At 48.4% G+C, this 27,827-nt stretch overlaps 2 protein-coding genes and 3 long non-coding RNA genes across 8 annotated transcripts; 3 read left to right on the forward strand and 2 right to left on the reverse strand.

The window, feature by feature from the left end:
* Positions 1-543: 543 nt before the first annotated feature.
* Positions 544-16,741, reverse strand: HOXA3 (homeobox A3). Of its 4 annotated transcripts, XM_072650993.1 has the most exons (4): positions 7,372-7,458; positions 6,266-6,346; positions 3,916-4,578; positions 544-2,346 (listed from the first exon to the last, which is right to left on the reverse strand). In XM_072650993.1, the coding sequence occupies exons 3-4, from the start codon at positions 4,457-4,459 to the stop codon at positions 1,574-1,576; spliced, it is 1,317 nt and encodes a 438-aa protein (XP_072507094.1). In that variant the 5' UTR covers positions 4,460-4,578; positions 6,266-6,346; positions 7,372-7,458; the 3' UTR covers positions 544-1,573. The 4 variants fall into 4 exon arrangements, with proteins under 4 accessions (XP_072507094.1, XP_072507095.1, XP_072507092.1 ...); XM_072650994.1 differs by lacking the exons at positions 6,266-6,346; positions 7,372-7,458 and adding an exon at positions 13,263-16,741; XM_072650991.1 differs by lacking the exons at positions 6,266-6,346; positions 7,372-7,458 and adding an exon at positions 12,146-13,248.
* On the forward strand, positions 1,731-4,219 carry LOC140532486 (uncharacterized). The gene is made up of 2 exons (XR_011976531.1): positions 1,731-1,818; positions 2,186-4,219. It is a non-coding gene; the product is annotated as an uncharacterized lncRNA (long non-coding RNA).
* On the forward strand, positions 4,578-6,482 carry LOC140532489 (uncharacterized). Its single transcript, XR_011976536.1, has 2 exons — positions 4,578-4,728; positions 5,415-6,482. It is a non-coding gene; the product is annotated as an uncharacterized lncRNA (long non-coding RNA).
* LOC140532488 (uncharacterized) lies at positions 7,639-9,863 on the forward strand. The gene is made up of 2 exons (XR_011976535.1): positions 7,639-7,734; positions 8,950-9,863. It is a non-coding gene; the product is annotated as an uncharacterized lncRNA (long non-coding RNA).
* A 6,340-nt stretch (positions 16,742-23,081) lies between the features above and the next one.
* On the reverse strand, positions 23,082-25,284 carry HOXA4 (homeobox A4). The gene is made up of 2 exons (XM_072650998.1): positions 24,668-25,284; positions 23,082-24,207 (listed from the first exon to the last, which is right to left on the reverse strand). The coding sequence occupies exons 1-2, from the start codon at positions 25,206-25,208 to the stop codon at positions 23,882-23,884; spliced, it is 867 nt and encodes a 288-aa protein (XP_072507099.1). The 5' UTR covers positions 25,209-25,284; the 3' UTR covers positions 23,082-23,881.
* Between the last annotated feature and the right edge of the window lie 2,543 nt (positions 25,285-27,827).

The raw sequence follows: 27,827 nt of genomic DNA on the forward strand, positions 1-27,827 counted from the left end.
CCGAGACAGAAAGGGAAAGAGAAAGGCTCTCAAGAGAAGATGGCGATCGCCTTCCTTCCTTCCTCTTCGAGCAAGGAGTGGTGAATCTCCATCCCCGCCCCTATTGCCCCCCCCCTCCCGCCACTCCACTCCCGCAGCTTCTCGGGCCCAGCACCAGCACCTGTGATCGCGGCGCTTTGTTCCCGGCTTGCGAGCTCCAGGACGACTCTGGCTCCAGCCTGGGGACTGGCAACTCAGAGGAACAGCCCCAAGCCAGTCCAGCTACAGCGTGTTGGACCCGGAGCCCACACCGAGGGCGCCCCCCCCCCCCATACACACACTCTTCTAACAACACCCCAAAGCCAGCCCTAAGTCAATTCTGGCTCCCATCGCCCTGCTCCGGATGCGGCTGGAGGACACTTGGGAGGGGGGGGGGGGCGGTATTCTGGGATTGAGGAAGAGGTGAGAGTGGGGGGATGTCTTTGGTTACCTGTGCCTTATCTCCCTTCTCCAGGGCTTAAGCTGGCCCAAATATCGGCCAAAGAACACGTTCTGAAAACCGAATTAGTCAGAATAAAAACTTTATTTTTTTGTTTTTTTGTGTGTTTTTTTTTTTCAGAACGTGAGCAGCAAGGAATGTAGACCTCTCGAAACAAATCTTGGATTTTTTTCACGTTTACAGATTGTTGGGGGGGGGGGGGGGGGTTGTTCGGTTAAGCCCGATGTTACAAGCATAAACTACTGCTGGAAAAAAACAAAAAAGGTGGCTTCTCTCTGGTTTTTGTTACAATCGTTACCATCTTGGTAAAGGAATTCTCTTTCCCTTTCGAACCAAACTGTCGTGGGACGCCAATCTGCTACTGAACAAAAGGTCAGAAGAGAGCTCCTGAACAGTCAGGGTATAGATCTAGAGGGGCAGGGGAGATTTTTTAATATAAATATGAACGGATGGGGATAAATAATATTTAAACACTTAGATTACTCAATGTTTGCAAAAAAAAATATAAATAAATCTGACTGTTCATCAGCATACACGCATCGAGAGACGGACACAGATTCATTATTGTCCAGGGAGACCCTGTTTCAAAGCGCCCTTTGAGATCCTTTCTCGCTCTTTAAAAGAAGTGCAATAAAAAACAACTAAAAATAATAATTAATAATAATAAAACACAACTTAATCGTTTCCCCTCGGGAGCCATAATGTACGAACAAATTCACATTGAAGAACTCGGTTAGAAAATTTGTTCATATACCCTGTTTCTGATAAAAGAGTAAAGAAGGTGAAGGAAGGAAGCTCCCTCCTCTCGCCCCACCACCCCAGCCAAGGAGAACCGGAGGACTCGAGCTGGGGGCAGATAAATATCACCATGGAAACTCTAGAGCCATTCAAGCAACGAATATTGCTACGTCATATAAACTATAAAAAGGCTTTACCCAAGAAAACAAAAGAGGGGTTGGGGGAGGGGAGAGAGGAAAGAGAAGGAGAAAAGAGAGACAGGGAAGGAAAGATCATTTTAAAAAGTAAGAAAGAAAACCCAACAGAACTAAAAAGAAAGAAATGGTTGACTTTGTGTCCACTCAACCTCGAGGTCCATCACAGATGGGTCAGTTTGGGCGCCTCCTGAATTCTTCCCTGAGAAGGATGGTGAGCTGTAAGGTCTGTGTAGGTGGGGTGGGGCTCACAAGGTCCGTGATGATGGTTGTTGGCTATGGGCCCAGCCCCGCCATAGTCCATGCTGGCTGAGACAGGATGGGAGAGATGAGTCAGACCAAAGATGGAAGACCCGGAATTACTCATGGGCTCCACATAGTTGCCCCCCACGAAGACGGGGCTTCCCTGTAAGTGTGGGGTCCCATAACTACCGTTGCCTTGCAGGGGGTGAGGGTCGTAATCTGGAGTGACCGAGGCAGTCCCCGAGTACCGCTTCTGAGGCGGTGGGCAGCTGTTAAGGGCAGCAGGGTAGGAGTTGGGGAGGCCATAGGTGTTCTGATGAGGCTTGCTAAAGGACGGGGGCGACTGCGGCTCGTAAGGAACACTGTTGACCAGAGAATGCATAGAGTTTAGGTACCCCCCAGCGCCAGGAGGAACTGGGCTGCGACTGGGGGACTGCCCCCCGGAGGACGTCATCATGCCCTTGCCCTTCTGATCCTTTTTATATTTCATCCTGCGGTTCTGAAACCAGATTTTGATCTGTCTCTCGGTAAGGTTGAGCAAGTTGGCCATCTCGACCCTCCTAGGTCTACACAGATACCGATTGAAGTGAAATTCCTTCTCCAGCTCCACCAGCTGGGCACTTGTGTAAGCTGTTCGAGCCCTCTTGGATGATGCCTGCCCCGGGGGGCTTTTATCGCCAGAGCAACTCTCACCTATACAAATCACACACAAAGAAGAGGATGAGTACTTCACAGCCAGAGAGGCCCCCAGCCCCTACAGCCTGAGCCAATGAACATGAGCATATCCCAGGACCATTGCGGGGTGATTATGACAGCTGGCTCAGAGAGATGCTCTCCTTCAAGGTCTGCTCCTCTCCATCCCCCTCTCCCTCCTACTCCCCTTCCAGGCAGCCTAAATTGAAAGGACACCCCCCTTCAAATGAGGTGACAAAGACCTTTCTCTCAGATGTTTTAGTAAGACATAGTTGTTGGAAAGAGTGAAAGGAAAATGTGAAACAGACCAGTAAAACAAATTTTAAGGTGAAATTCAATGTAGTATAAAATTTATCTTCATCCTTCAAGATGAAAAGGAAGCCCTCCCATAAAAGGTTCCCCTCCCCTCAGTAAGAGGATAGCATACTTTAATTCTCTCCTCAGTTGCTTCAGATCTCCATTTTTCCAGACATATATAGTGAGAGTGAAGACATCCAAGTAGACATGCTTGAAAGAAAGGCCCTGAAGCATCCTGAATACTGGATTAGAGCCATCTAACTTACCCTTTCCTTGAATGGGTATCATATACCTAGAAAATTAGTGGGGGGTGGGGTGGAAGATGTTAGCTGAGAGGCATGTGGCATGGGGAGATCATTTCAGACTTTCTCAAGATTTTATTCTTCCTGGGCTTCCCCCAAGGCAGTCCCAGTCAAACATGGTTTGCTCCAGGTTTAAAACTACTTTGAGCAACATCAGCTGGAAAGGAGGCAGATGTAAACAAGATGCCTGAAAGCTACAGCTAGGGTTCTTTCATCCACTGGGTTTTGTATCATTCAGGCCATGTGGTTCACATTAAGATGACAAACACCATAATTCCCCATCCCTCTGCCTTCTTTTTTTCTCCCAAGGCCTGACTTTATTGTGCTAACACAGAGCATGGGTTTATTATAACTGTGAAACCCAGGGCCTTAACCTGCTGGAACAAAACTAGCATCTGATTATAAGCAAAGCATTGATTCTGAGTGCAGGTGATCATGAACCATTTTATTGGAGTTACATTTCAGCCTGGGGTCTGTCTTATTTAATCTGTGCCAAAAGGGGGAGGGGGTAAGGAAAGAAAGAAAAAAACAAAAACGAGTATGACTTAGGATGATCTTCTGGCTAAGGGCCCAGGCCTCAGCCCTCCATATACATCAGAACTGTAACGGAAAGACAAGGGATGGAGCCAGGTTCTCGCTCTTGGACTCTTGGAAGGGCTATACTGACCATCACCATGATTCTAGGAAAAGGGAAAGATGGCACCCTAGGCTCAGTTTCCTTTCCTACACTCAGAGAACCACTCCCTTTGGAAAAGAAACCTGAAAAGTTTATTGAAGAAACCCAAGCCAGAGGGTGGGGAGAACACCAAAGCATAGGGGTGCTTAAGCAGTCCTGTGTTCCTCTGTCAGCTAGATGGGTTCTGGACCAGGGAGGAGAGGAGGGAGGGAAGGAGGAAGCAGTCTGAACAAGGAGAACTTGGGGAAAAGGAGGCAGGTGGGTACCATCCCTCACCATGCCAATCATGGTTACCTGAACTGGAGCTGCTGTTTTTCTGCTTTGTGTTTTGACGAGACTCTTTCATCCAGGGAAAGATTTGTTTGGACATGGTAGGAGAATTAAGCATGGGACTCTTGGTGGGGGCTGGATTACTGCTGGCATTTTGAGGTGGTGAGACAGAGGGAGGGGGCTGTGAGGATGATGGAGCCGAAGGAACAGGGGGCTGAGACGGCTGCTGGGGCTGTTGGGACGACGGTGGTGGAGCCTGCTGCTGCTGCAGCTGCTGCTGCTGCTGGGGCTGTGGTGGGGGCTGTTGGGATTCAGGAAGGCCCTGAGCCTGGCCACCCTGGCCCCCGATGGTTCTCATGCAACTCTCGTTGATGTCATTGGCCTTGTGGCGGGCCACAGAGCTGTCAGGGGACTGCAGGGAGCAGGCTGGACGATGGTATTCGCTTTCCACCAGCACCGAGGGCTGAGGATATTGCTGATGATTCGCATTATAAGTGAAACCGTTTGCTCCTTGGTAGGGGTATCCGCCGTAGATTGCCGAACTGTCGTAGTAGGTCGCTTTTTGCATTTCGTTGTATCCCAGTATTTATTTCACACTCTGACAGGGTCTTGACACCCTTGAAGCCGAACATTGGCACCCCCCTCCGTCACGTGACGTTTCTCTGCCAATGGCCGCCCCCGACAGACCTGGGGGTAGGGGGAAGAGATGAGAAGCGCAGCGCGGTGAGGGCTCAGTACAAATCCATCTTACTTTCAATAGCTAAGTGACATGAAAGCCATAGAAGAAAAAGTGGTCAGCAATATTTAGCAGCATGACTTGGCCCCGGGCACAGGGAGGTGAGCTATAAAAAGCCGCTGGAATTTACTGGCAGCTTCCAATATTTGGTTAACTTGGGCCTGGAGTTGGGGGGCTTTCCAAGCCGAGGGGGTCCGGGGATTGGGGTGGGCACAGGCTTTGCATTCCCTTTCTCTCTTGATTCGTCCCCCAGGCCGGGAAGAAACTGGGACGATTGGGATCTTCTTTTGCCAGAGATGGAGGACCCGGACAACTGAAATCTTGGCCCCTTCCTTTCTCACTTCCTCTAGTCGTTATCACCCTCTCCCTTTGGGGAGATGCTAAGGGCATAAGGGGGCTATTGGCTAGCCAGTCCTAGGGACAAGATTTCTATTTCCCAAAGAGATCAGCACCATTCCTTCCTGTCCTCTGATCTACACCATCTCTGCCTGCACATTCGCAGAAACACGCATAAACCTCCAAAAGTTATGCTTGTCTCTTAGGGATTCAAGGAAACCAACCCTTGCAGGCCCAGCTCAACTCAAAGATCTCCTATTCTGGGCTATTTACCACCTTTTTCATCTAAACTAACCCTGTGGGGCTCCAGATTCACCCTCCTTCTGAGAAATTGGAGGGAACATGGGGAAAACACCAACAAACATCCCTTCTACTCCATCCCCAGCAAGTCACAATTCAAACTAGGGGGCTGATCTTTCTGTTCTTTTTCTTCCATGATTCCTGATCCCAGATCCCCTGGACTCAGCAACCACCCTCAGAGCTGTCTTCCAAAGCAAAAGGCACTCCATCCCTGACTCCCAGGAATGTCTGAGGTGTTGGCTTTTTCATGGCACCTACCAAATTCTACCTGTTAAAACATGATGGATTAGAGGGGGAGAACCCACCAGGAACCTGAAAAACCAGCGTTCATCTCCATGACCACCGATTGAACTTTCCTTCCAACTTAACGATAATAGGCTCTGTCTTGGAAACTGCTATGTAATTTGATGTATGGGGGTCATTTGGCTCGGGAAGATGGGATGGAAAGACAAACCAGAAATCACTTTTTCAATTCCTCAGTCATTTTTGTTGTTTTCAAAGATGTTTGCTAACTCTATTACTTTGCCTGCCTCCCAATAACTAATTAAAGATGGGATGCAAGAGTTAGCTGAAATTTGGAGTGGAGAGAGTGCTCTGGGAACTGAGATGCAGAGAGGTTCTTTGGGATTCCAGTCTTAACAAATCCAATCCAGCAACTCAGAAAAGTTCCACCCCTACTGCATGTATGTGTGAGCACACACACAAAATTAATGCTATTTCCTCTGGGCACTTAAGATAGTAATAATGACCTACTTGTGGAGGGGAAAATGGCTATTTTCAGCCCTAATTTTGTATATTTGCACTCCAAATTGTTCAAGACTCCAAGGAGATAGCAGGCACTTTGTTAGCTTTTTAAAAAGTATACCTATCAGTGGGTGATTGTGATTTTGTTTTTAATAATCTACTTCTTTGGATTTTATTATTAAACAATCTGATCAACATCTGGAAAGCAGGCACAATTAATTTTCCAGTATCTCAATTAAAAATTACAACATCCCTTACCCAAAGTGATTGTGTGTGAGCCCTAGGCTCTGGAGTATTGTTTAGCCCTTGGAAATAGATGAGAAGATCCAGATAGCACAACTGGAAGAAAATCAAATCTTAAATAATAGTGTAGAAGCCAGTGGTGAATTTAATATCACAATTTCCTGTTCTCCTACTGAAAAGGGTTCCTATTCCATTTGACAGTGTTAATGTCTAACATTGTAAATATTTTAGATACCAGGCTTGTGTTAAATACAATGTCAGGTTAAGAAAATCACTCCAGACACTTGAACAGCAAGATATTAGATAAAACAAAATTAAGTTGATTTTGAAAGTGCAATACTTCAAGTGACTTGCTAATCCATTATCCCAAGCCAGATCGGTTTCCTGCTTAACTTCAAGGCTTTCACGAAGTTGGGTACTGCTTGGTTAAAATGAAAAGGGAAACAACGACCCAGCCCCGAAGACATGCAGGCACCTCCTAGGTCCAACCCCAAAGTTAACCCTATTGTCTGAGGACCCCAGACAACCCTCGGGGCCCAAATAACCTCACCCCTCCCAAGTTTGCTTCTTAATGAAGAAGATGGAGGTCAGCCTGGCAGGAGGTTCCCCCTCCACCCCAAAGACAAAGGCTTGAGCAAAGATTCCAGTGCAAAAAAAAAAAAATCCATTTCTGGGCCATAACCAGGTGCAGCTGAGCAGAAAGCGAGTGAGAGGCTACATGGACTGCCTGAACAACTCCTATTGTCTTCCTTTTAGATATGGCCAAATTTCGACTCTTTTCTTCCCCCACCCCCTTGCTCTGCTACTCCCCCCTCAAGCTCTCATCCCAAATCAGAAGGGGGAAGCCAGGTTAAAAGAGCCCACACAAGTCCCCGTGAAAAAGAAAAGTTCCGGGAAGAGGAAAGTGGGCATGGGAGGGGGGGTGGGGGAGCGGGGGTTGGGGGAAACGGCCTGAACTCGAAGTCTAAGGGTATCAGTCACTGCCTGCGAGGAAGCTGCAGCTTGTGAACTCTTCATGAACCGAGATTTAAGTCTGTGGCCATAAATCACCCAGACACAAACTCCGCCATTCAGCACTGATAGCGGCGGCGGCGGCGGCGGCGGCCTGTGGCCCGACTTACCTTAACTTCTGACGACCGACGCGGAAGGAGGCAGGCACCCTCCTCCAGTGCTCCAAGCCGGCCCGCCCGCGGCCCCGCTGCCCCGGCCCAGGTCCCCTCCGGCTTGATCACGATGAGTACCAGCTCCAGGCATCAGCCGCGGGGAGGAAGACCCCAGAGCCCAGGACGCAAGGAGAGGCGTGACTCAACTCGCTGCTCCTGCACGACTCGCCAAGGGCTGGCTGGGGTGGCTCGGACCCCCCCCTCCCCCCCACCCCACCCCCTCCCCTAGCACTCCCTCCCTGCCCTTCCTGAGGGCAGCAGCCGGGCCCCGAGATAAGAGCTATCGCCGCGCGGGGCTTTTCCTAGGGTAGTGGCACCGAGGTGGGTATGTTTCTTATGAATATTACACGCGGAGCAGCAGCGTCTGGTCGGGGTGGGGGGTGGAGGGTGGGGTGGGGGTGGGGGAGAGGCAAAGCCGACTGGGGAAGCGCGGGCCGGAGTGGGGGATGGGGATTGAGGAAGCTGAGGAGTGAGAAGAGAGAGGGAGTGAACGAGTAAAGGAGGGCTGCCTCCCCCCCACCCCCACCTCATCATCCCCACCCCCTCCCTGCTCTGAGGCGTCACTAAAGTCCAGGAAAATTATGCTAATGAAGACAAACAGTTCTCACAAAGGGGCTTTCTCACCAGGGTCTTTACTTCTTATTAATCTGTTTGAGAAACCTCCTAGGATAGTGAGCAGCCATTGGGGGAGGGGGAAGAGAAACTAGGGTGGGGGGAGCACCAAAGTTTCCCTGGGACTCTAAATGGTTAACTTCCGAGGAAGATGTTCTTGCCCCCTTCACCATCCCCAACTTCCAGAGATATGGGCCTCTATTTCCCCAGCTTTTACTGAGAGTTGATCGGGGTCAGAATCCTGCTAGGGTCAATCTGCATCTAGCTGGATTTGACTGTATATTTAAACAGAAAGTATTTTAGTAGTTTCAGCCTAGGGAGGAGTAAGGAGATCGGGGAAGCAGGAAAATGCACATTTCAGCTCCAATCCGGCCTCAGTGCCTGAGATGGGCAATGGGGCTCACCTAGGTTCTCACATGTGTGTCCCTATGTCTAAATTTTTCTCTAATCTAGACTAGGTGCTCCTTAAACGCTGGACGGTATAGATGGTGTATTTTATACTGCTCCCAATGCTAGCTAGCTCCAAGCTGTTCTTTGGGTTTGCTGGGGAGTTGGGGCTGGGGGGATTCCCGTCTAGTTTTCTGTGCACTTCAGGATGGACATTCGTTCTCCTTCCCAAACGTCCCTAAAACTGGGCAGAGGATTATCGTCGGACCACAGAAGGCCAATTTCTGTTGGCCTAGTGGGTGTCCTTTGTGGCAGCAAGGGAGAAATAGAGATTTTTGCGTAATTACGAGGTGTCAGCGATCCCATCCTTTTCAAAGGAAGGCGTTAAAAATATAAATAGTATGTTTAAACTTGCAAGGAGCCAAAGTGTCACCTTAGAGCAAAAACAAAGCCAGGGCAAAGGGAGCTATGCGAAAGCGCTCTCAAGCCAGGGCGGCCGCTCATGCATACCAATGGTTTTTTGTCATTTATGGCCAGGCAAGATTTATGACTTCATGCACCAAAGCTGTAAACAGAGAACTAAAACAGAAAACACTTGCTCCTTATGGCATATTGCGACGGCTCAACATGAAAGGAGAAGCCGGGTCGCGTAGGAGGCGAGGCGAGAGGGGGCCGAAAAATCCGCTGGCCTGCATTTTCTCTTCAAACCACCAGCCCACCCCCAGGTTGGATGTTTCCCTGGAAGAAAGGAGGCGTAGGTCAATAATCAACCACGCACTTTCTCCTCCAAAATGCTGATGCAACTGGCTCCCCGTTTTCAGCTAAAATAGCTAGAAGGAAAGAAAGAAAAGCTGCGAGAAACCTAGGACAAGAAGAGCGAGACGCAAAGCAGCCGGGAACCTGGGTTAGAGGTGGGACAGGGCGGGGAGATGGGCTGCGTAAGGGGGTGATGTCTCTCGCCACTCGGTTCTTTTGAAATTGAGTATGCTATGAGAAGACCCTAGGAAGTACACTCCCAAGACTAAGCTAGGGTGCCTCTATCCCCGGGAGCGAAAGATCTGCGCGGGAAGGAGGAAATCTCACATAGATAGCCTGGGATGGGAGACATCTTTCAGCTTCCTGGCGCCCACCTCCGAACCAGCAGAATAGGGTTCCTGGGTAGACTAAGGTGCTTTCTTCTTTGGCTTTTTCTGCTCTGGCCAGTCGTGGGCCATAGGCAGGGAAGGTGGGGCGAGGGGTGCGGGTATCTGGGGAAGAAGGTGCCAGAGATGCGAACGGGTGCCCCTCCCCAAGTCACTTAAAGAAATGGATACTTTGAAAGAATTAATGGTTGATTTCTAACGATCGTTATATTCTTCCGTGGTTAAGGTTTTTACCTCGTAATTGGTTTGGTTTTTGTTTATTTTAAAACAACAACAACAACAAAAATAAAACCTATCTCCTTGAAATGATTTATGGGTTTAGAGATTTTTTCCCCCATTGCCCCCCCACCCCACCAGTCCCTGGCTCAGCTCTCAATCTCGCAAAGTCAAATTTCTTTCGCTTACATTTTCTTCCCTTTTTCTCTCCTTGTGAATTCAACCAGCTTCCTTTTTTTTTCCCTGAGGGACAAATAGAATAAGGGCCCGTCCAGGCTCTAAGCTTTCCTCCTGGCTTGGCGACTGAGAAAGCTACAATTTCTAGGTTTTCGAAGAGAAGAAAATCGGCCTCTTTTGAGAAAATTGAGACTCCTTCCAATCTTCTATTCGGGGTTTCATGTGCAAGGAAGAAAAGCTCCTAAGAGCGTGATTTCCCGATAGAAGCTAGGGAGCGCTTCCTTTTAGAGGTGTTCGGTGTCCGAGGGAAAGAGAGAGGAATTTTTACTGGCAGGAACTGGGTTTCGAAATCCCACCTGGGGCAGGAAAACTTGGGGTGAAACATATATTCCCGTCATTCTTAAGATGGGGATGATGAAGCGGTGCTATGGATGGGAAGGGGACTCTTTTCATCTGCTTTGGCTGCATCTCCTTCCCTTTTCTGGAAAAGCGAATTCTACAAACTGTTTCTACCACATTTTGTTCAGTGCGGATACTCTCTTAGAGGAGATCGCTTAAGCAGAGTCTGATTTGCTATCCATTTGACTCGCCAGCACTAAACAGATCATAAAGGACGACTCTGCAAACCTCCGCTGGCTCTCACTTTCTTCCTAGTAAAACTATATTATTTATGAGTCCTTAACTGGGTCAAAAACGCGCCAGAACTGGGTCATAAATCATAGGAAACGCTGACAAGTAATTGAACTGCAATTAAAGCTTACATTTTATTTTCAAGGGGCGTTTTAGGCCACTTAAAATCGCCGCTGTAAAACATGTTTACCTATGAAATCGGCAATGGGGGGCGGATGAGCTGCCCTAGCTAGATGGGGGGGAGGTGGCGACAGAAAATACCACTTAACTCGAAAAACTTGACTGGACTTTTTTTTTTAATTGAGGATGGAGTGAAAAGAAGGAAAGTGAAAAAGAACGAAAGCTTTTGTTCAATTCTACTTCCAAAGTCCTAAGAGTTCTCCTGCCCAACTATCCCTTCCCTGAACTCAGGGAGTTCAGAGATAAGCCTGGCTTCTTCATGATTGTTTGTATCCCCGAAGCAAGCTTAGAACCGGAGGTGGAAAAACTGCCCAGGAATTTGGGACAAAAAGGTTAAGTTCTCAGTAGCATCCTTCCCCGGGGTAGAGAATGTCTGCCAGGCACCTTGGAGCGCCATAAATCTCAGCTCAGCTCTAGTTCCAAGCCAGAGCTTCTGCCTGCCTCTCCTAGTTTTCCACTACCTACTTCGGCTGAGGACCTGGAGTCCCGGGCCTAAAGTCTCCCAACTCAGTGTCTTCTGTGAACAAGGAGGACAGGGACCACGTCCCATTGTTCAAGGAGAGATGGTCCAGGGTCCTTTTCCTGAGATCTTTCCAAGTCCAGGACTCGGCCCCTCCTCTACAATTTTTAGGAGAAACCAAAGCCGGAGGCCCCTGTCCCCAACCCACCTATCCCTTTTTTCTTTTTCTCTCTCTTCAAGTTGAGATTGTCCGACTTCCCATCCCATCTCGGGTGCACAGAACAGAGAGAAGAAAACAATGGAGTCACTCTCCCAGATTTGGACTTCCTCTCTACTGTTTCCAGGAAAGTGTTTGAGCCTAGGACCCGAATAGTAAACACAGTAGTGAGACCCATCACAGATATGATGGAAGCAACACTTTGGTCTCACTCAGCCAGTTAGTTCTCTCTCCTGGCTCCACCAGCTCCAGTAGCCACAGCGAGTTCCCCGTCTCCAACAAAATAGACAAGAGGCCCCCTAACTCCCACCCTCCAGTCCCCCACTGCACAAATACACCAACAAAAAACCCAACTGCCCAGGCCTTAGCTTCAGGATGTTCCTCCGGACAAGCTCCTGGAAGTAGGACATATTCTAGAAAGGATAACACTATGGAAGAATATAAAAAAGCTCCTTAGAGGATAAGGCTAAGGGAGCAGTCCCCAAATCTCCTCTCCTCCACCCACCCACCCATACAGACTTTCCTGGAAAAGAAAATCTGGCTTCACTGCGCTAACCGGGGAGTTCGGGACGATTTTCATTTCTGAACCAAGACAAAGGGGAAAAGAACACATGCTGCAATCAGGTCCGCATATTCCCCTGAGCCTCTGGGGCTGACCTTTGCCTCAATCAGCAATAATTTATCGAAGAAGTGAACAATCAACAGAAATACCTTAAAACCAAATCCATCCTCCTGCCGAAGCCTCGAGTCCCATCAGCTCGGCAGTAATCTTTCCATGAGCCCTAGAATACTGCAGCCGACACGGAAAGCTCTCTGAGGAGAAGAGCAAAGAGAAGAAGGGAGGTGGGGAAGGGGGGTAGGACATTGAGGGAGGGGGAGAAGAAAGCTCTAGTTCTAAACAGAATCTGGGATCATGTAATCACAGACGAAGCCCGCCTCGGTGTCCGCTCCAAATGCCACAAGAATGCGCTGCATTATGTGCTCACGTGGTCACGCGTCAACTTAAATCCTTTTATTTGAAATAGGGAATCATTGAAGGAACTAGATTTTCAAGCAGAACAGAACGGGGGGGGGGGGGGAAGAGAAAGAGAGAGAGAGGAAGGGAGGGAGAGAGGGGGAGAGAAAGAAAGAAGGAAAGAAAGAAAGAAAGAAAGAAAGAAAGAAAGAAAGAAAGAGAGAGAGAGAGAAAGAAAGGAGAGAAAGAAAGGAGAGAAAGAAAAGAGAGAGGGGAAGGAAGGAAGGAAGGAAGGAAGGAAGGAAGGAAGGAAGGAAGGAAGGAAGGAAGGAAGGAAGGAAGGAAGGAAGGAAGGAAGGAAAGAAGGAAGGAAAATCCTTGTCCAAAAGCAGCCAGGAAGTTTGGAGTGCCAGGCAGTACTCCTACTGGGACAGTCTCATTCCACTCTTCAGTCCAGTCCTACTGATCTCTCTGATCTCCTCCACTCACCCCCAACCTTCACTTCTATTTCTTTACACACACTTTGCACACAATTCAATCCAGAGTTGGATTAAAAGACAGAGAGAGAGAGGGGGAGAGGGAGAGAGAGAGATCATTGCCCCATTCAGTGAATCCACTCAACTTTTCTAAGAGACGCTTGTAAGCAAAGGCCACCTCTCATCTATTGCAAGGCCAGAGCCTCATCTGGTCTTTGCTCCAATAATAAATCAAACCGCTGATCTCTTGCTTTCGATAAGGAGACTCCTTAATGAGTCACTTGATTGCCAGACCAGCGTCCCCACAGGCTCCACTATACCGCTATTGTGTGGAACTTGCTCCACACCCACGAGGTACAACCAGCAGCCCGGGTGGCTGAAAGGGCCTGTAATTTACCTGACAAAGGCAGACGAGGCTCCTGGAAGCTGAGATGTTTTGAGACGTAGGAGCCCAGGCTCTGAAAGATGTGCCTGACTCCGGTGAGGTGGATCTGAATTTTTCAAACTCTGTAAGGACCATCCCCGTTCAACCTGGGCTTACGCATTTCCTATGCACAGGCTGAGTGCTACACGAAATTATAGGTTTCTAACGATGAAAAATGCAAAGGGGAGCGGGGAGGGAATGATCTAATTGTCCAAGAGGAAAAAAAAACAACCTTCACTTGTGTCCCTTGAGTTAACCTAGAAAACAAGCCGGTGCCTTATCTGCATGAATATCCAAAGGGCTTCCCTTAAGACTGTTTAGTCCTTTCCAACATTCATAATGCTTTATCCAACAACAGAGAAAATGAACTAAAGTAACTGATGTTCCCACAGCCAAATAAAGTCCATACAAGGCTCTAAGCCTTCCAGACCCCATCCTTCCAGTCTGGTGACACTTGGATCTCTGTTGCTCTGACTTTAATACTCAGTGACCTGGGTTTAACTAGGAAAATGCCCTTCTTAACCTTTTCTTCTTTAGTTCTGAGGAAATCCCTAGTAAGTTCCGGGACTCCATTTTTGTCCTCTTCCCTTCTCTTACCTCCTCTCTTTCCTTTCTATCTGTAAACAGGATCCAGTTTTAGTAACCAGAGATTCCCCATGATTTCTCTTTTCTTCCCAAGGGGAATAGAAGGTGTCTGAATCTATACAGCTATAATTATGGGATAATCAGCCTGGTAAACAAGTCATCTGGACATTCAGAGAGGAGCCCTGAAGCCTACCCCTACCTGTAGTGAAAGTGAGTGTGCTCAGCTAGTAACCTCCTTTTTCTTGCCTAAGCCCTTCTGTTCCTCCATGGGATATTCTGATTAACTAGACTGACTCAGTCCAGCTGCAGGAGTGAACTGAAAGTGAAAATAATCACAGCTGGGATTTAAGAATGATCTTAAAAAAAAAAAAAAAGGAGCTCATTTCACTCCCAGGAAAGATAGTGACACCCTCTTCTCTCCACCCCACATGCTCCCAAATTCTGAGGGTTTGCCAAGCCATCGAAATGGAATATGAGCCTGGAAAGAGTACTGAACTTTAATAAAACAAAACAAAAAGTGTTCACTACGCTGAATGAGGGGGGAAGAGGGGTGGAGGGTGGGTTCCAACCTTAGAATCCCAAGCAAACAGAAACTCCAAGAACCATAAATCACCATCCTAAGTCAGAGGTACATCTTCAGCTAAATGCCTGAACGCTAGTGAAAGCGGCTGGGTTTCCCAGCTTAGGTCCCCAGAAGGTCCTCATTTCTGTTAACCACTAAGTTAATGCCCAAACTTCTGTTTAACAATTAACATCTTGAAGTTGAGTGGGGCAAGTTTGAAAGAACTAGATGGGGATGTCTAAGGACTTTCAAGGAAGTAGAATTTGAAGGAGTAGTGCTCTGACTTCTTCCCCGTGGCCTACACTTCACATAATGAGGAAAATCCAATGGAAAGTTAGCCATCTCTTTACACTGGGCACTACAACTCATTTCTCAGGAAAGGACTATGATGCATCACACTCAATTCTAATGGGAGAGAAGCTAGAAAAGATTTCAACCTTGCCCCTTTCCATTCCACTGCACTACTCCTGGGGCAGTCTGGGGAGGGGGAAAGTCTTTTCTGCCTCCCTCAATTTATATTTCATCCTTCTACAATAACTAACCCTCACTCCCAAACTTCTACAGTTTCCGAGAACTAGACTGTATATTGACTATCTGGGACTGGAGTAAGTGAGGGATATTTAAGCATGGGTTCAGGCAAATGAAATAAACAAAAAATAGCACTGCTTTGTAAAGGGCATGGAAACTAATAAGAGATGACTATGGTTAATATTTGAAATGCTGTAAGAAGTTTTTCACATTCAAATTAGATGATTTGAATTCCCAACTCTACATACACTTACATATTGTTTTTCCTTTCTGTAGTTAATCTGGATAACTCTCTCTGTGTCTCTCCGTCTCTGTGTGTCTCTCTGTCTCTGTCTGTCTGCCTCTCTCTGTCTCTCTGTCTCTTTCTCTATTTCCCTAAGCACCAGGTAAAGAAGGCTCTCCTTTTCTCCTTAGAGGGGGGATAGAACCATCATTCTTAATTAGGGATGGTTTTTCAGGCACATCTGCAATGCATTCAGACTCTAAATTTTCTGGGTGCTGAAGGGTATGGTAGATTTCTGAAACTATTTCCTGATACAATGAAAACAGTACAATGGGAAGGGTGCCAATAGTTGATACACTCAGGATATTCGGGTGCAGGCATGCAACCCAGAGTAGCTGATAAAAGTGATATGTAGGTCTCCTAATGTGCTTCACTTTCTATCAGATCCAAATCAAACTTAGAATACCAATCATATCAGCACAGAGACTGATTCATCATAAATTGCAAACTGAGAGAAAAGGGGAGAGGGGAGGGGAAGAGCAAATGTCAGAGAAGATTTAGGCCTGGGAAATACACAGATAAACAGACTTTTCTGAAAGTCCTTGTTTGTGCCCAGCTTAAAAGGAGCAATCCTCCAAAGAACAAAGAAATCACTTCGTGTTCAGCAGCAGCTCTGTGCAAAGAGAGGGTTCTGAGGGCTACCTCAGTCCTCCAATAGACACCCCCCCATAGGCCCTTAATTTATGACCCTTTTACAAGGTAATAAACCACGATAATTGCCTTCTTGCATCCTAAACAACTTCAGCAAGAACTTGAAAGGATTCCAGAAAGTTTTTCCTTGCCTTAAATATGAAAAGAAAATCCTGAAACCAATGAAGACCACTGCATTGTCTTAGCCAATGCGACCTTTTTCTACTCCAGGCAAGATATAGAGATCACATATACACAGCTGAAAAGGCCTAGACATATGAAATGCCAGTGAGTTCCCTTATCTCTGAGTCTAAGAAGGAAAAGAAAAACCTGGGAGTTGAGACCAGTTTCCTTAAAACTGAATCATGACTTTGGTTTTTTCCAACTCCTAACCTCTTCAACAAGTATACTAGCAAGCAGTCCACCTCCATCCATCCCCACTACCACCCAATTCCATCACCACCTCCCCAAAAAAGTCCCAATTGTTTTCACTGTCCTCACTGGCTGGAAATCTTTGTAGTCCAAGTGAAGGTTTGTTTGAGGCTAGTTGGAAGAAGGAAACTGATAAGGCGCTAGCTAGCTAACCACACCACACTGTACCATGCAATTCACTTCCAGGATTTTTAGCCACCCCATAAACTAAATACCCCTGATTCCTAGACATTCTTTCTCTGTCTAGACCCAGTATTCACTGGCGATGGGTGCCGAGTAGAAGCTGACCGGAAAATACCAGCTGGGTTAAAAATTGATAACAACTCCTCTCTTCCCCTCAAGAGCAGGAGGGGAAAAAAGATGCTTCCCCCCAATGGGAAGTCCATGCCAATCCCATTTCAGGACACACCATGGAGGTTAGGCATTTGGAGCCCTCTTACCTCTTCAGATTTGAGTCAGATCATGGAATGGCTTCCTGCCCGAAGTGCTCAGTCAGTCACCTTTTCCGGTGCACAGGCAGTTCTGCAGACAAACAGACAGCAGTGGGTGAATCGTAGCTGGGAGGGAAGGGGAGAGTTGGGGGAGTGAAGGACGTGTAGTACAAGAGTGTCGTTCGGTACATGGTGAGATCACAAACACAGTCACCAGAGTTTCTTCCCAGATCCACTTTGATCACCCGAAAGGATCTAGCCTACACATCTGATCACTTAATTCTTTTTAAAAATTAAATAAATGATTTCCTAGCTCCACACTCATTCTCTTGTCATTTTTTTTTCTTCCTTAGGGGTGGGGTTGGAATGGGAAAAGGCAAGAAAGATGGGCATAGAAAAGAGAATTCTCTGCTCTCAGCCAGTCTGGGCTGTGCCCTCTTCTGTCGCCTCTAAATTCTGAGATATGAAAGTATGCTTTATTTTCTTTTACTAACAAATGCTAGCATTGGGATTTTCTTTGGGGGTGGGGAGCGATTGAGCAAGTAGACACTCGAAACCTCCCTGGTCGGTGGAGAAGTTTCAGACTGGGGCTCCAGTCTACAAGTCCGGCACAGTATTGTGAGCAGTAGTTTTTGTCTTCTGGTTTATTCAAACCCGATTTTCTTCATCTCTGAGCCAAACATTATTGTGACCTGACAAGAGGGCCCAGCTGTGCTGGACCTTTCAGACTTTAGACGAACTTCTGCTGGAAACTGAGAAACCTGAAGCGGACACTTGGAAAAATAATATTACAAAATGCCAATGAGGGAGCTATTGGATCCACCTCCCTGCTTTCAGAGCAAGCCAGACGCATGCATTATTTGCCAACAAACTGCACCCCTGAATTTCTGCCTATCCAGCAAAGGGCAATGTTGGGATCATGCAATTTTGATGGGGGGGGGCAAGGGAGTGGAGGGATCATCCAGTTTATGCCTTGGAAAGCTCTGAAGTCTGTCTTGAGAGAACTTCTCTGGAAGAAACTTTCATTGTGTGGCTTCAGAGTTCAATCCCTTTCAACGTTCCTCTTTTTTTCCAGCCTTCGGTACGGCTCTCACCCCCACCCCAGCCCGCCAAGAGAGGTGATCCTGACTGATGGCCCGCTGTAGCAGTGTCCGCTGTTCCCACCGGCTGCCCCAAAATACTGAAAAGTGACTGAAAGTTGCTTTCCCAAGGCACTTAGCCTGCTCGGTGAATGGATAGCACCAGCATTCGACTTGTGCATGGCTATCCACCCCCACTGCCCCATCCCCGCTCACCCCTCTTCTCCACTCGTTTTGCCCTATTTCCAAAGCAGCCTGATGCTTCCCTCCCTATCCACGCTTTGATCTCTTCTGACCTGTAATCATTTCTCGGTTACAAATGGCAATATACAGCATCGGCAGTCTTTTCTTCCTCCTTTAAATATACCATTTGCAGCCTGGAAAGCCAATTCTGGCTACTTACGTAGCCACACACACCACTCATTGTCTAGCGCTTCCACTCAGGACTTTCAACACAACTTCTCCCAGAAAGGAACTGCTAAGTCGCCATTTGCCACGCCATTTATGAGACGGATGACCAAGATAATGATTATTGTTATGATTATTGTCGTTACTTTGTTACTGGAGGAAGCCCAAAGCACACTGTGGATGCCCCAACTCGGTAGAAGCATAAATCATGCCCACTTAGGAATGAATCTGGAAGAAATTCGCTTCTGACTTTGCCCTTATGATGGCTGTTCTCTCTCTCTCTCTCTCTCTCTCTCTCTCTCTCTCTCTCTCTCTCTCTCTCTCTCTCTCTCTCTCTCTCTCTCTCTCTCTCCCCTCCTGTCCTCTCCTGTCCTCTCCTCTCCTCCACCCAGGCCCTAGAAATTAGGAATTGGCTTTATTTTTTGGCCCTGTTCTTATGGGCCATGATTTATTAGCTCCAAGAAAAAGGGACCAAGCTTTGCTCCTGCTCTGCAGCAGCCAGCGGTTCACAGAGTGAATAACAACATTACCAAAAGTAATCAGCCCATTTCAACGCAAAAGGGAGAATGTGACCACCACGAGACACCCACAGCCAAAGAGCTGATCCTGCCTCCCCCGCCCCCATTCCCATCCACCCATGATCTGCTACTCCTTCATCCGACCCTTGGGAAAATATCCGAGGAATGGTCAAAAGAGAACGAAGCCTGCATGATCCGTCCATACTCACCGGCAGAATCCCTATTGCCCCCTCTTAAAGAATTTAAGGTTTTTCCAGATAAATCTGAGTGTGAATTTAAAATATGTATTTGGAAATCTATCAAGTAGGAAGTTGGGTTTCACTTCTGAGAGTATCATTCCTAGTGAGTGAGACACTGACGACCACAGATCCATTCTTGCCTGTCTGCATTAATTATTTAATGAGTCACGTGATACTCCAAAGCTTGCCATTTCAATATCACCCCCAGAACAGAGGAAACACCTTTCTCTGTGAGCACGGGGCTTTCATTTTTACTTTTTAAGGCAGCCCCCAGATCTCTGGGACTTAGGGCAACTTTCCTGGGTTTGTCTTGAGTGACCAACCAGTCATAATCAGAGAGCTGCCTCCTTCTTAGGTGTAGTCGGAGTCCTTTGAATCCTGATGGAGATCCTGGGCTGCTGCCTTAACAGTTCAGTCTTCTAAGGTTGCCTCCTCTATGTGATCTCCATCCAGGAACCTTTGGATCCAGTGTGCCTGGATGGGCACATTATGTTTTTCCTTGGTTTAGCTGCCCTGGCACCTGGAAAGAATGGCTCTCTAAAACCTGACCATTTTGAATGTAGATTTCTGCACCAATAGGCCAGACATATACACACACGCTGGCATGCTTGTGTGCTGTTAAACAAAGGACACGTGTAGAGATGTGTGCTTCTACAGACACCTATACAGAGAGATGCAGAAGTCACTACTGAGTTGTAGGCTGTTCCTGATGCCAAGAAAATGGGGATGGGGGTAAAATTAGTCATTTATTTGAAGGCTGGACATGAGCTGAGTTCATTGTTTTGTGACTCTCCAGCTGTAGAGTGACTCTTGCCTCACCCTCTTTTCCCCTTAGTTACTGAATAAGAACCAAGCCATGCATTTGATACATTTGCTCTGAGCTCTACATAACATCTTCCAGCCTTGCAGTGTGGCTAGGTGCTGGAATCAGTCTCAAGCCACAATAAAATACTCTTCCTTGTATTACAAAGGAACCAGAAATCACATATCTCCCCCAACATCCAAGTGCAGGAACGCTAGAAATTCATCGAAATGGCTGGTGTAATTGTTTTTAGACCAATAGTAAGGGGGAGGAGGTGTAGATTAGGCCTGTGTGTGTGTGTGTGTGTGTGTGTGTGGTGCAGTGTAGTGTTTTAAATTCAAGAAAATGTCTACCAAAGAGACAGTGATGGGAACCAGTAACAGTAACAACAAATCCGCTGGCCCAATAGAGCCCACTCTTTTCCACAAAAATCCCAAGGTTCCTATTTTCTTTATTGATCCTTCAAAGGTTCCTTTGTAATTCTATTTTCAATTGAGTCAGATTGATTTCCTCATTGTCTGTACTGGGATGGAATGATATAAGAACTGAAGGGTAAGAAACAACTCTGAGGTTTCAGTGGGGAGGGAGAGTAAGAAGGAAAGAAGGTAAGGAGGATGCTAATGGAAGACAGGGCAGAACTATGAAGGAAGCTTGAGGTAGGGAGAATGAAGAAACCCCCCAGAAGCTCACCACGAATCAAATTGAGGAAGCTCTGTACAGGGCTCACTTCACCCACCCACCCACCACAACTGTAATCTGTGTAGGTAATCTGCCCATGGAGCTCTATTCTGGGTATTAAGTACTGTACTCTGCCTGTCACAGTTGAATTCCTCCTGTAATAAAACACCGGGTATATCATAGATTTCAGCAAAAACTAGGAAAGAGAGCTTGCAAACTGCCATTTTCCTTCAGGGGGGAGAGTGTTAAGCACTTGCTTCAAACTGTGACAATTAAAGTGTCTCCGATCCGATTTAGGTTGATTTCAGATGTTGACAAAAGTTTTAGCTCTGATGTTCTGTACGGCTTTCCTCTGTGACTAAAGCAGATGAGAGTGTGTGTGTGTGTGTGTGTGTGTGTGTGTGTGTGTCTGTGTGTGTGCGCAGAGACAAAGACAGACACACAGAGAGATCATGAGGATATTTGGAGGGAGAAGAGAGCTCTAGGGCTTACATAGAATACTATCTTTAAAGGTCAAGGGTCCCCAGGGCCATTGGGCTTCTCTAAAAAAAACAATTAATGGGATAGAAAATTTGTCCTCTCAGTGACCTCTTATGGTTGCCCTAGCAAAAGAAGGACAATGCAAAGGCTTAAATCCCAAAGCACAATTTCCTAAGTTGTTGTAACATTCTAGCTCAAAGGAACAGGTCTACAACAGGTTTGAGTGGTGTCCAATAAAGATGATTATCCAAGTGATTTGAATTTTTAAAAATACTCATCTTATCCAGGCAGTTCAGTTCAAAGTCCTTATCTTTAAAAATGGTCGCAACATGCCACCTCATTTTCAGGATGTAGCTAGATATTCCATCAGAGCCCCCCACCCAAAACATACACATATACATCCCCCCAGGCTCAGAACATAAAGGATAAATATGAGCATTTACCTTATATGATGATAATCTGCCATAAGAGACTTTGCGCCAGCACTTCGTTTCCACCGAGAGTCTACATTTTTTTTGGAGACAGTCAAGATTTTCCATCTTTATATATGACCAGATTTTTTCCAGGGACATCCTTTGCTTCTCCACAGACTTTTCCAGGAGAATGCCTTTCAGAATTGCTGTTGAATTACAAAGAAGTATTTATTGTATGAGGTGATTAATGATTCTCGGCAAAATTGCTATTTTCAGCGTGATTTAATTTCGTTTTACAAGTTGGGGGAGGGGAATAATAAGTTTAAGTCCCAGGTTTAGAGAAACCCAGAGCCTCCAGTTCACATCTTGTAAAACACGGTTCACTTCAGGACTTTGGATGACTTCTGAATGTGTTTATTTGTTCCTCCCCAATTTTTAGTGGCAAGACATTTTTTTTTTAATGGCACAGAAATGGAAGCTGCTCTGAGCGATGAAACTGTTGTCTCATTTTCAGATCTGTTTCGTTCATATTTAAAGAGCTGGCAGAATTCTCCTTTAACAAATGACAGCAAGTAAAAGAAACATAACTTTTCTGCTTATTAGTTAAGTGTTTTAACTACTGATGGGCGAGTGTCTTTAAAATGCCTCTGGTCTAATTCTGAAGAGGTTTTCTACCACCACTACCACCCCAGGCCCAGTTCAAAGTTTTTCATTAAAAGCCTATCACTCACTGAACATGCAGTGAATTCTATAATACTCTGATGCTAATGTACTTTTCCTTTCATATTGCAGAGGGGGTTACTCACTACTATATCCGAGGAACAAGTATCAGGCATAAGATGCCCAGGGATTGCTTGCCAGGTTGGACAGTTGGTCCCCACCCACCCCCTTCTTTTTGTTTGGAGTATTCTAATTGTCTCGATCTACAGGCAGTGAAATGAGACAAAGATCCCCGGAATCAAAAGTGGCAGCCAGGACTCACAATTTGGGGGGCTGACTACTATTGAGATAGCAACCTCTTTGTGACATCATCTGCACATCCTTCTGGGCAAAAACTTTTGAGGTACACATACTGGAGAATTTAACTCTTTTTCCAGCCACCCCTTCTCCCTCCAAAATCATAAATCAGTATTTAGCTCACAGAACCTTTACAACAGCCAGCTTCCCTCCCTCCCCCATCCTGACTCCTAAGAAAAGCTTTGTACCTCAATAAATATCAAAATGACCACTTACTTTCAAGTGTCATTTTGGTTGTGTGTGGTTCAACAAGGGCAAACAGCTCTTTTCTAAACTTAGCCCTATAGCTACCTATGCTAAAGAGCAGGCATGTTTAAAACAAGGTCTACCATCCCCCTTTTTCCTTTAAACTTTACAATCATTCAGAGCAGCCAGAGAGCAAAGGCTTAGTCTCTCTCTCTCTCTCTCTCTCTCTCTCTCTCTCTCTCTCTCTCTCTCTCTCTCTCTCTCTCTTTCTCTCTCTCTCTCTCTCTTTCTCTCTCTCTCTCTCTCTCTCCTCCTGTCTCTGTTTCTCTCTGGGTCAGTATGTCTCTTTCTGTCTCTGCCTCTCTGCTGTCAGTTTCCTTCTATCTCTCCTTCAAGTCGGAGACAGCACAAACGATTTTGGCGACTACCATTACCTTAGACACAAGACACTCTTTTTCAAACTAGTTGCTCATCACGATCCAATCTTCCTCACCAGAAAGTTTATGAAACACGAGAACCAGTTGTTTTAAGCTTTTAATATGGTTTGTTGTTGTTGTTTTACAGGATTTACTCTCAGCACTTGGCTCTATATACAGTTACACCAAAATCCACAATTTACAGTCTCACGTGGATCTAAATGGGCCCCCTCTTGCCAGTTAGAGCTGGGCCAGCGAGTAAGACAACAATAAACCTCTAACAATATTTTAAATAAATGAGATAAAGAGAAACTAATGTGTCACAAATATCATCAGGGACTATACACCTGGAGACCAATTAAATAACCTTTTGACATTCCAAATGTCCTCTCCTCCTTTCTGTTCAGTAGCAGTTTTTGCAAGCTGATTTGGCGTGGGGGTGGGGGGTGGGGGTGAAGGGATACAAGATAGGGGGAAGAGGGGCCCGGTTCTTTTGTTTGCACTGGATGAAGATGGACATTTCCCGAGAACTGCACAACTCAAGTCACCACTGGATAGGACTGTTTATTTTAACCATTTAAAAAATACTGCATACAAAGGAGTACTTCTTAGGTACCCAACTTCCCATTCCAGCTCTGCGAGCATTTCCATAAACAATCCCAGCGCTAGGCTTGCCAGCCAGTGCCCGATTTAGCGGTCCAGATCCGGATGACAACCTGTCCTCTGCCATGCAGAGGTCGCGTCTTCTCTCTTTCTCTCTCTCATCTGAATTATTTACAAACGCGCAGTTGGGTGCTGTGTTGGTGTTTATTTTTGGTCCCGACCGAGGGGGAGGGAGAAAGAGGAACAGAAGAAGAAAGGTAGAAACAGGGATGCGGACACAACTGGCCAGGGTATGCGGCCGGTTATAGCGTGGAGGCACCCGGCTGGTGGCGCGGGGGCAGATGCGGGCCCTGAGTCTGTGCTTTGCAGGGCTGGCCGCCCGGGGCCGGGGCCGCCGAGCGCATCTTGGTGTTGGGCAGTTTGTGGTCCTTCTTCCATTTCATCCTCCGGTTTTGGAACCAGATCTTGACCTGGCGCTCGGAGAGGCAGAGCGTGTGAGCGATCTCGATGCGACGCCTCCGGGTCAGGTAACGGTTAAAGTGAAACTCCTTCTCCAGCTCCAAGACCTGCTGCCTGGTGTAGGCGGTTCGGGAGCGTTTGGGTTCCCCTCCATTGTAATTGGGGTTCACTGAGCGTGCAGGGCCCAGTTGAAGGCGGAGGAGGGAGGGCAGGAGGAAGAGGAAGAAGAGGAGGGGGGGGAAGCAATTGGACAAGATCATTATACAATAACCTGACACCAAGTTCACGTAAGAATACAGACGGCAGAGAAAATGTTTCACAGGCTATTGACAACGGAAAACAAGTGAGAGCCATAAAAGTGGTGCTGGGCACTGGGGCTGAGGGACAGCTTCGGACACACGGCCCAGAGCCGCTGCCAGGGCTGGCCAATTTATAGGGGTGATAATGACTGCCCTAGTAGTTTGGCGTCTCGTAAATCTCCCGCTAAAGGGACCCAGGGCACAAAGGGTTTCTGGCCTTTTGGTTAGGTGGCACGCACTCTCACGGTGCCCCCCCTCCGCTGCCATCCTGCCCCAGACCCTCCCCGAACCCCGGCCCCCCGCCCCCGCTGCGGCCCGGGCCTCGCTCACCGGTGCTGACATGGATCTTTTTCATCCAGGGGTACACCACGGGCTCCTTGCCGCCCTTGAGGCTCTTGTCGGCCAGGAGCAGGGGGCACCCTGGGGGGCTGCCCGCGGCCGGGGCAGCCTCGCTGCGGCGGGGGAGCGCCGGCGGCGGCTGCGGGGCCAGCAGGCTCGGGCCGGCCCCAGGCCCCCGGGCAGGCCCCTGGGCTGGGGGCGGCGGGGGCGGGGGCTGCTCGTGCCGGGGCCGGCCGGGGCTGGCGCGGCCGTAGCCACACTGGTAGCGGGCGCCGGCGGCGGGGGGGGCGGGGTAGAGGGTGGAGGGGGGCGCCGGGTACCCCGACTCCGGCCCGGGTCGCGGCGGGCGGTAGTAGCCCGGGGGCGAGCGAGCGGCCCCCGGGGGCGGCTGCAGGTGCTGGGGCGGCGGGGGCGGCGGGGGCTGCGGGGGGTAGCCTCCCCCGTCCGGGCCGCCGGGCGCCCCGAACTCCTCGCAGGGCGGGAACTTGGGCTCGAGGTAGTTGGAGTTTATCAAAAACGAGCTCATGGTCATTAATTTGTGAAGTGCAAAAATACTAATTTTTCTCGCGTTGTCGTTTTTCTGGGCTCGCCGAGGCCCCTCCCCCTCCCCCTCCTGCCTCGCTCCCCATCCTCCCTCGCCTCCCCTCCTCCTCCCCTTTCCTCTCCTCCCCCTCCCCCACCATGCCTCTCCTCCCCTCTACCGCACCCTCCCTCTTCCCCTCCCCCTACGCTGCTGCCGAGGACAAAGTTCGGGCCTCGTCCCCTCCCCCCTCCCCTCCCCCTCCGCACCTTCGGCCCCCTCCCGGCCCTCCGCACACGTGACCCGCTGCTGGCCAATGGAGGCGCGGCGCGCGCGGGCCCCGGATCAGGAAACTCGGGGTTGGATGATGGATGTCCCGGGTCTTAGGCCTGGGGGGAGGGCGGTCAGCGGGGGTCCTCGCCCCGCGCGGTTCTTTGGCGGGGGGAGGGGAACGGAGGCGTCCTCGGTCTGACGGTGGGGGGGCCTCGACCGGGGCAGAGCGCTCCGCTTCGTCCTGCCCCCCGCCCCCCAAATCCGATCCTCTCCCGGTGGCCCCCAAGGTCACCGCGGCCGTCCCCCAGCCAAAGTCCGCGGCTGCCCCGCCCCCCACGCCCCTCCAGAAACAGAAGTTCCCCCCTCAGGGTCCAACCTTCCTTTCCCGTCCAGGCCCCAGCCCCTCGCCCCTCCTCCCACCCCGGCCCAGGTCCTCGAGCCCTTCGCCCCCAGAGGAGCGCGTGACCACCCACCCCACCCCCCTCCCGCTTCAGGTCCCTCACGGCCCTTCCATACACAGGGGTGTCTCCTACACGCCCCCTCCCTGTCCTGGCATCCCTTCCCCACCTGGGCCCTAGCACCTGAGGAGTCTCACCTGGACCTTGACCCCAGTCGCCTGAGTCATCATGGTCCTTCCCCAGTCATGACAAGGGGGCGGGGGGGCTTAGCCCGAGGCTGAGAGAGGAGGAGGGTGACCCCTGCCCCCTGAGGACTGGGCCCTCTTGCGTATGACTGTGCCTGTGCGGGCTTGGGCAGCGGAGCCCTCCAACGGAGGCCAGCCCCCGTCCCTGAACATCACGGCCGTCCCTCCTGAAAGCCGGGTGGGCAGAACTCTATCCACAGGTCCGGCTGAGGATCGACGGGTGCCTCAAGCAGGGGACCGGAGTGGGGGAGAGGCTGAAGACTGCCACAGGGTGAATGAAATCGGACGGTTCAACTAATTACCACATTATTAATAAATAAATTACTTATTAATTCCACCCAGTGTTGATCTTGGAAGTAAACCGTAAAGCTGAATTTCTCCGAGCGTGCGTGTTTACTTTCTCTTTCCTTCTCTGGATTAGGCATGCACCTTACTTTCCGGCCCTCCCCAATGCCCTCCCCTCCTCTTCTCTCCTTTCATCTCCCCTCTCCTTTCTTCAACTCCTCCTCTCCTCACCTGCCTGCCTGACCATCCAGGCAGGCCATTCAATTCACGCAGAAATGGAGAACAACCCGGGTATCTACAAAGACAGGGCGAGGCCAGGATTTTCCGGAAGGGGTGCCTTAATTGGGTTTCTCAAAGGGCATTACGAAGAAAAGCTTCCTCCCTGCCTGGGTTTCCGAGGTAGGCAGAGAAAGTTATAGCCTAAAGCCCAGCGACACTTCAGAAGGAATGTCATTTCTCCCCCCCTTTATATCAGTTACGCACACGAGTTACTGAATGTTGAAACATATCCATTTGATGGATAGTCGTTTAATGCTTAGCCACATAAAGCCTATTATTTTCAACTAATCTTTAAACCAATTTAGGAAAAGAGGCTAAAGAAAGGAATCTTTTTGGCTTTCTGTCCAGGATCTCCCAGTTCTGCAAAAAAGGGGTTTGGAAGCTATTTTGTATCTGCTTCGAGCCTGGGGTAGCGAGCCAGGAAAAGCACAGAGAAATTGACGCGAATACAGGCTTGCACCGGGCGCACGGACAATTTAAAATAAAACCGAAGGGAATTTAATCACACACATATGTGTATGTGTATGTATGTATATGTATGTGTACACATATGTATGTGTACTATGTATAAAATAACGCCTAATCAAATATTTACAGATTTCCCCAACAAGCTCCCGAGAAGCCCGTCCGTGCGTTCTCGGGGTTGGCCTCTAACAGCGAAAGACAGTAGGGTAACAGAACCGCAGAGTCCACCCGCCAGAAATACACCACGAGATCTTGGCTCTTTCCTCTTGTCATCAACCATGCCCTCTTAGGCTTTTTCTCTGTCTGTTTACGATGATTTGCTGGTATTAAAACGCAAAATTCGTGTTGTTTAACTGCAGAGCTTTCTACGACGTTGCTATTTTTAGAGGTTAAAAAGAAAGCAGAGCTGTTTTGTGTCTCGTTGGCCTAAACCGGCGAGCTGAAGTCTGTTATTCACGTGGCTCTGTTACTTGGTGGAGATGGGCTTCTTTGGGATCTCCTAAGGCCTGTAACTTGTCTTGGTGGTTTGCTATCATAAACAAAAACTCGGCCAAGACCACCAAGTGTTATCTCAGACACCGACATTTTGACATTTTAAAGCGAGATTTATGGCTGCAATAAACAACCTCGGTACCTCTTCTGATCTGACCAGAACCTCCCTTTCCAAAACAGCACATCCTTCAACC

This window comes from Notamacropus eugenii, chromosome 3, assembly GCF_028372415.1.
Source record: "Notamacropus eugenii isolate mMacEug1 chromosome 3, mMacEug1.pri_v2, whole genome shotgun sequence".
NCBI lineage: Eukaryota > Metazoa > Chordata > Mammalia > Diprotodontia > Macropodidae > Notamacropus > Notamacropus eugenii.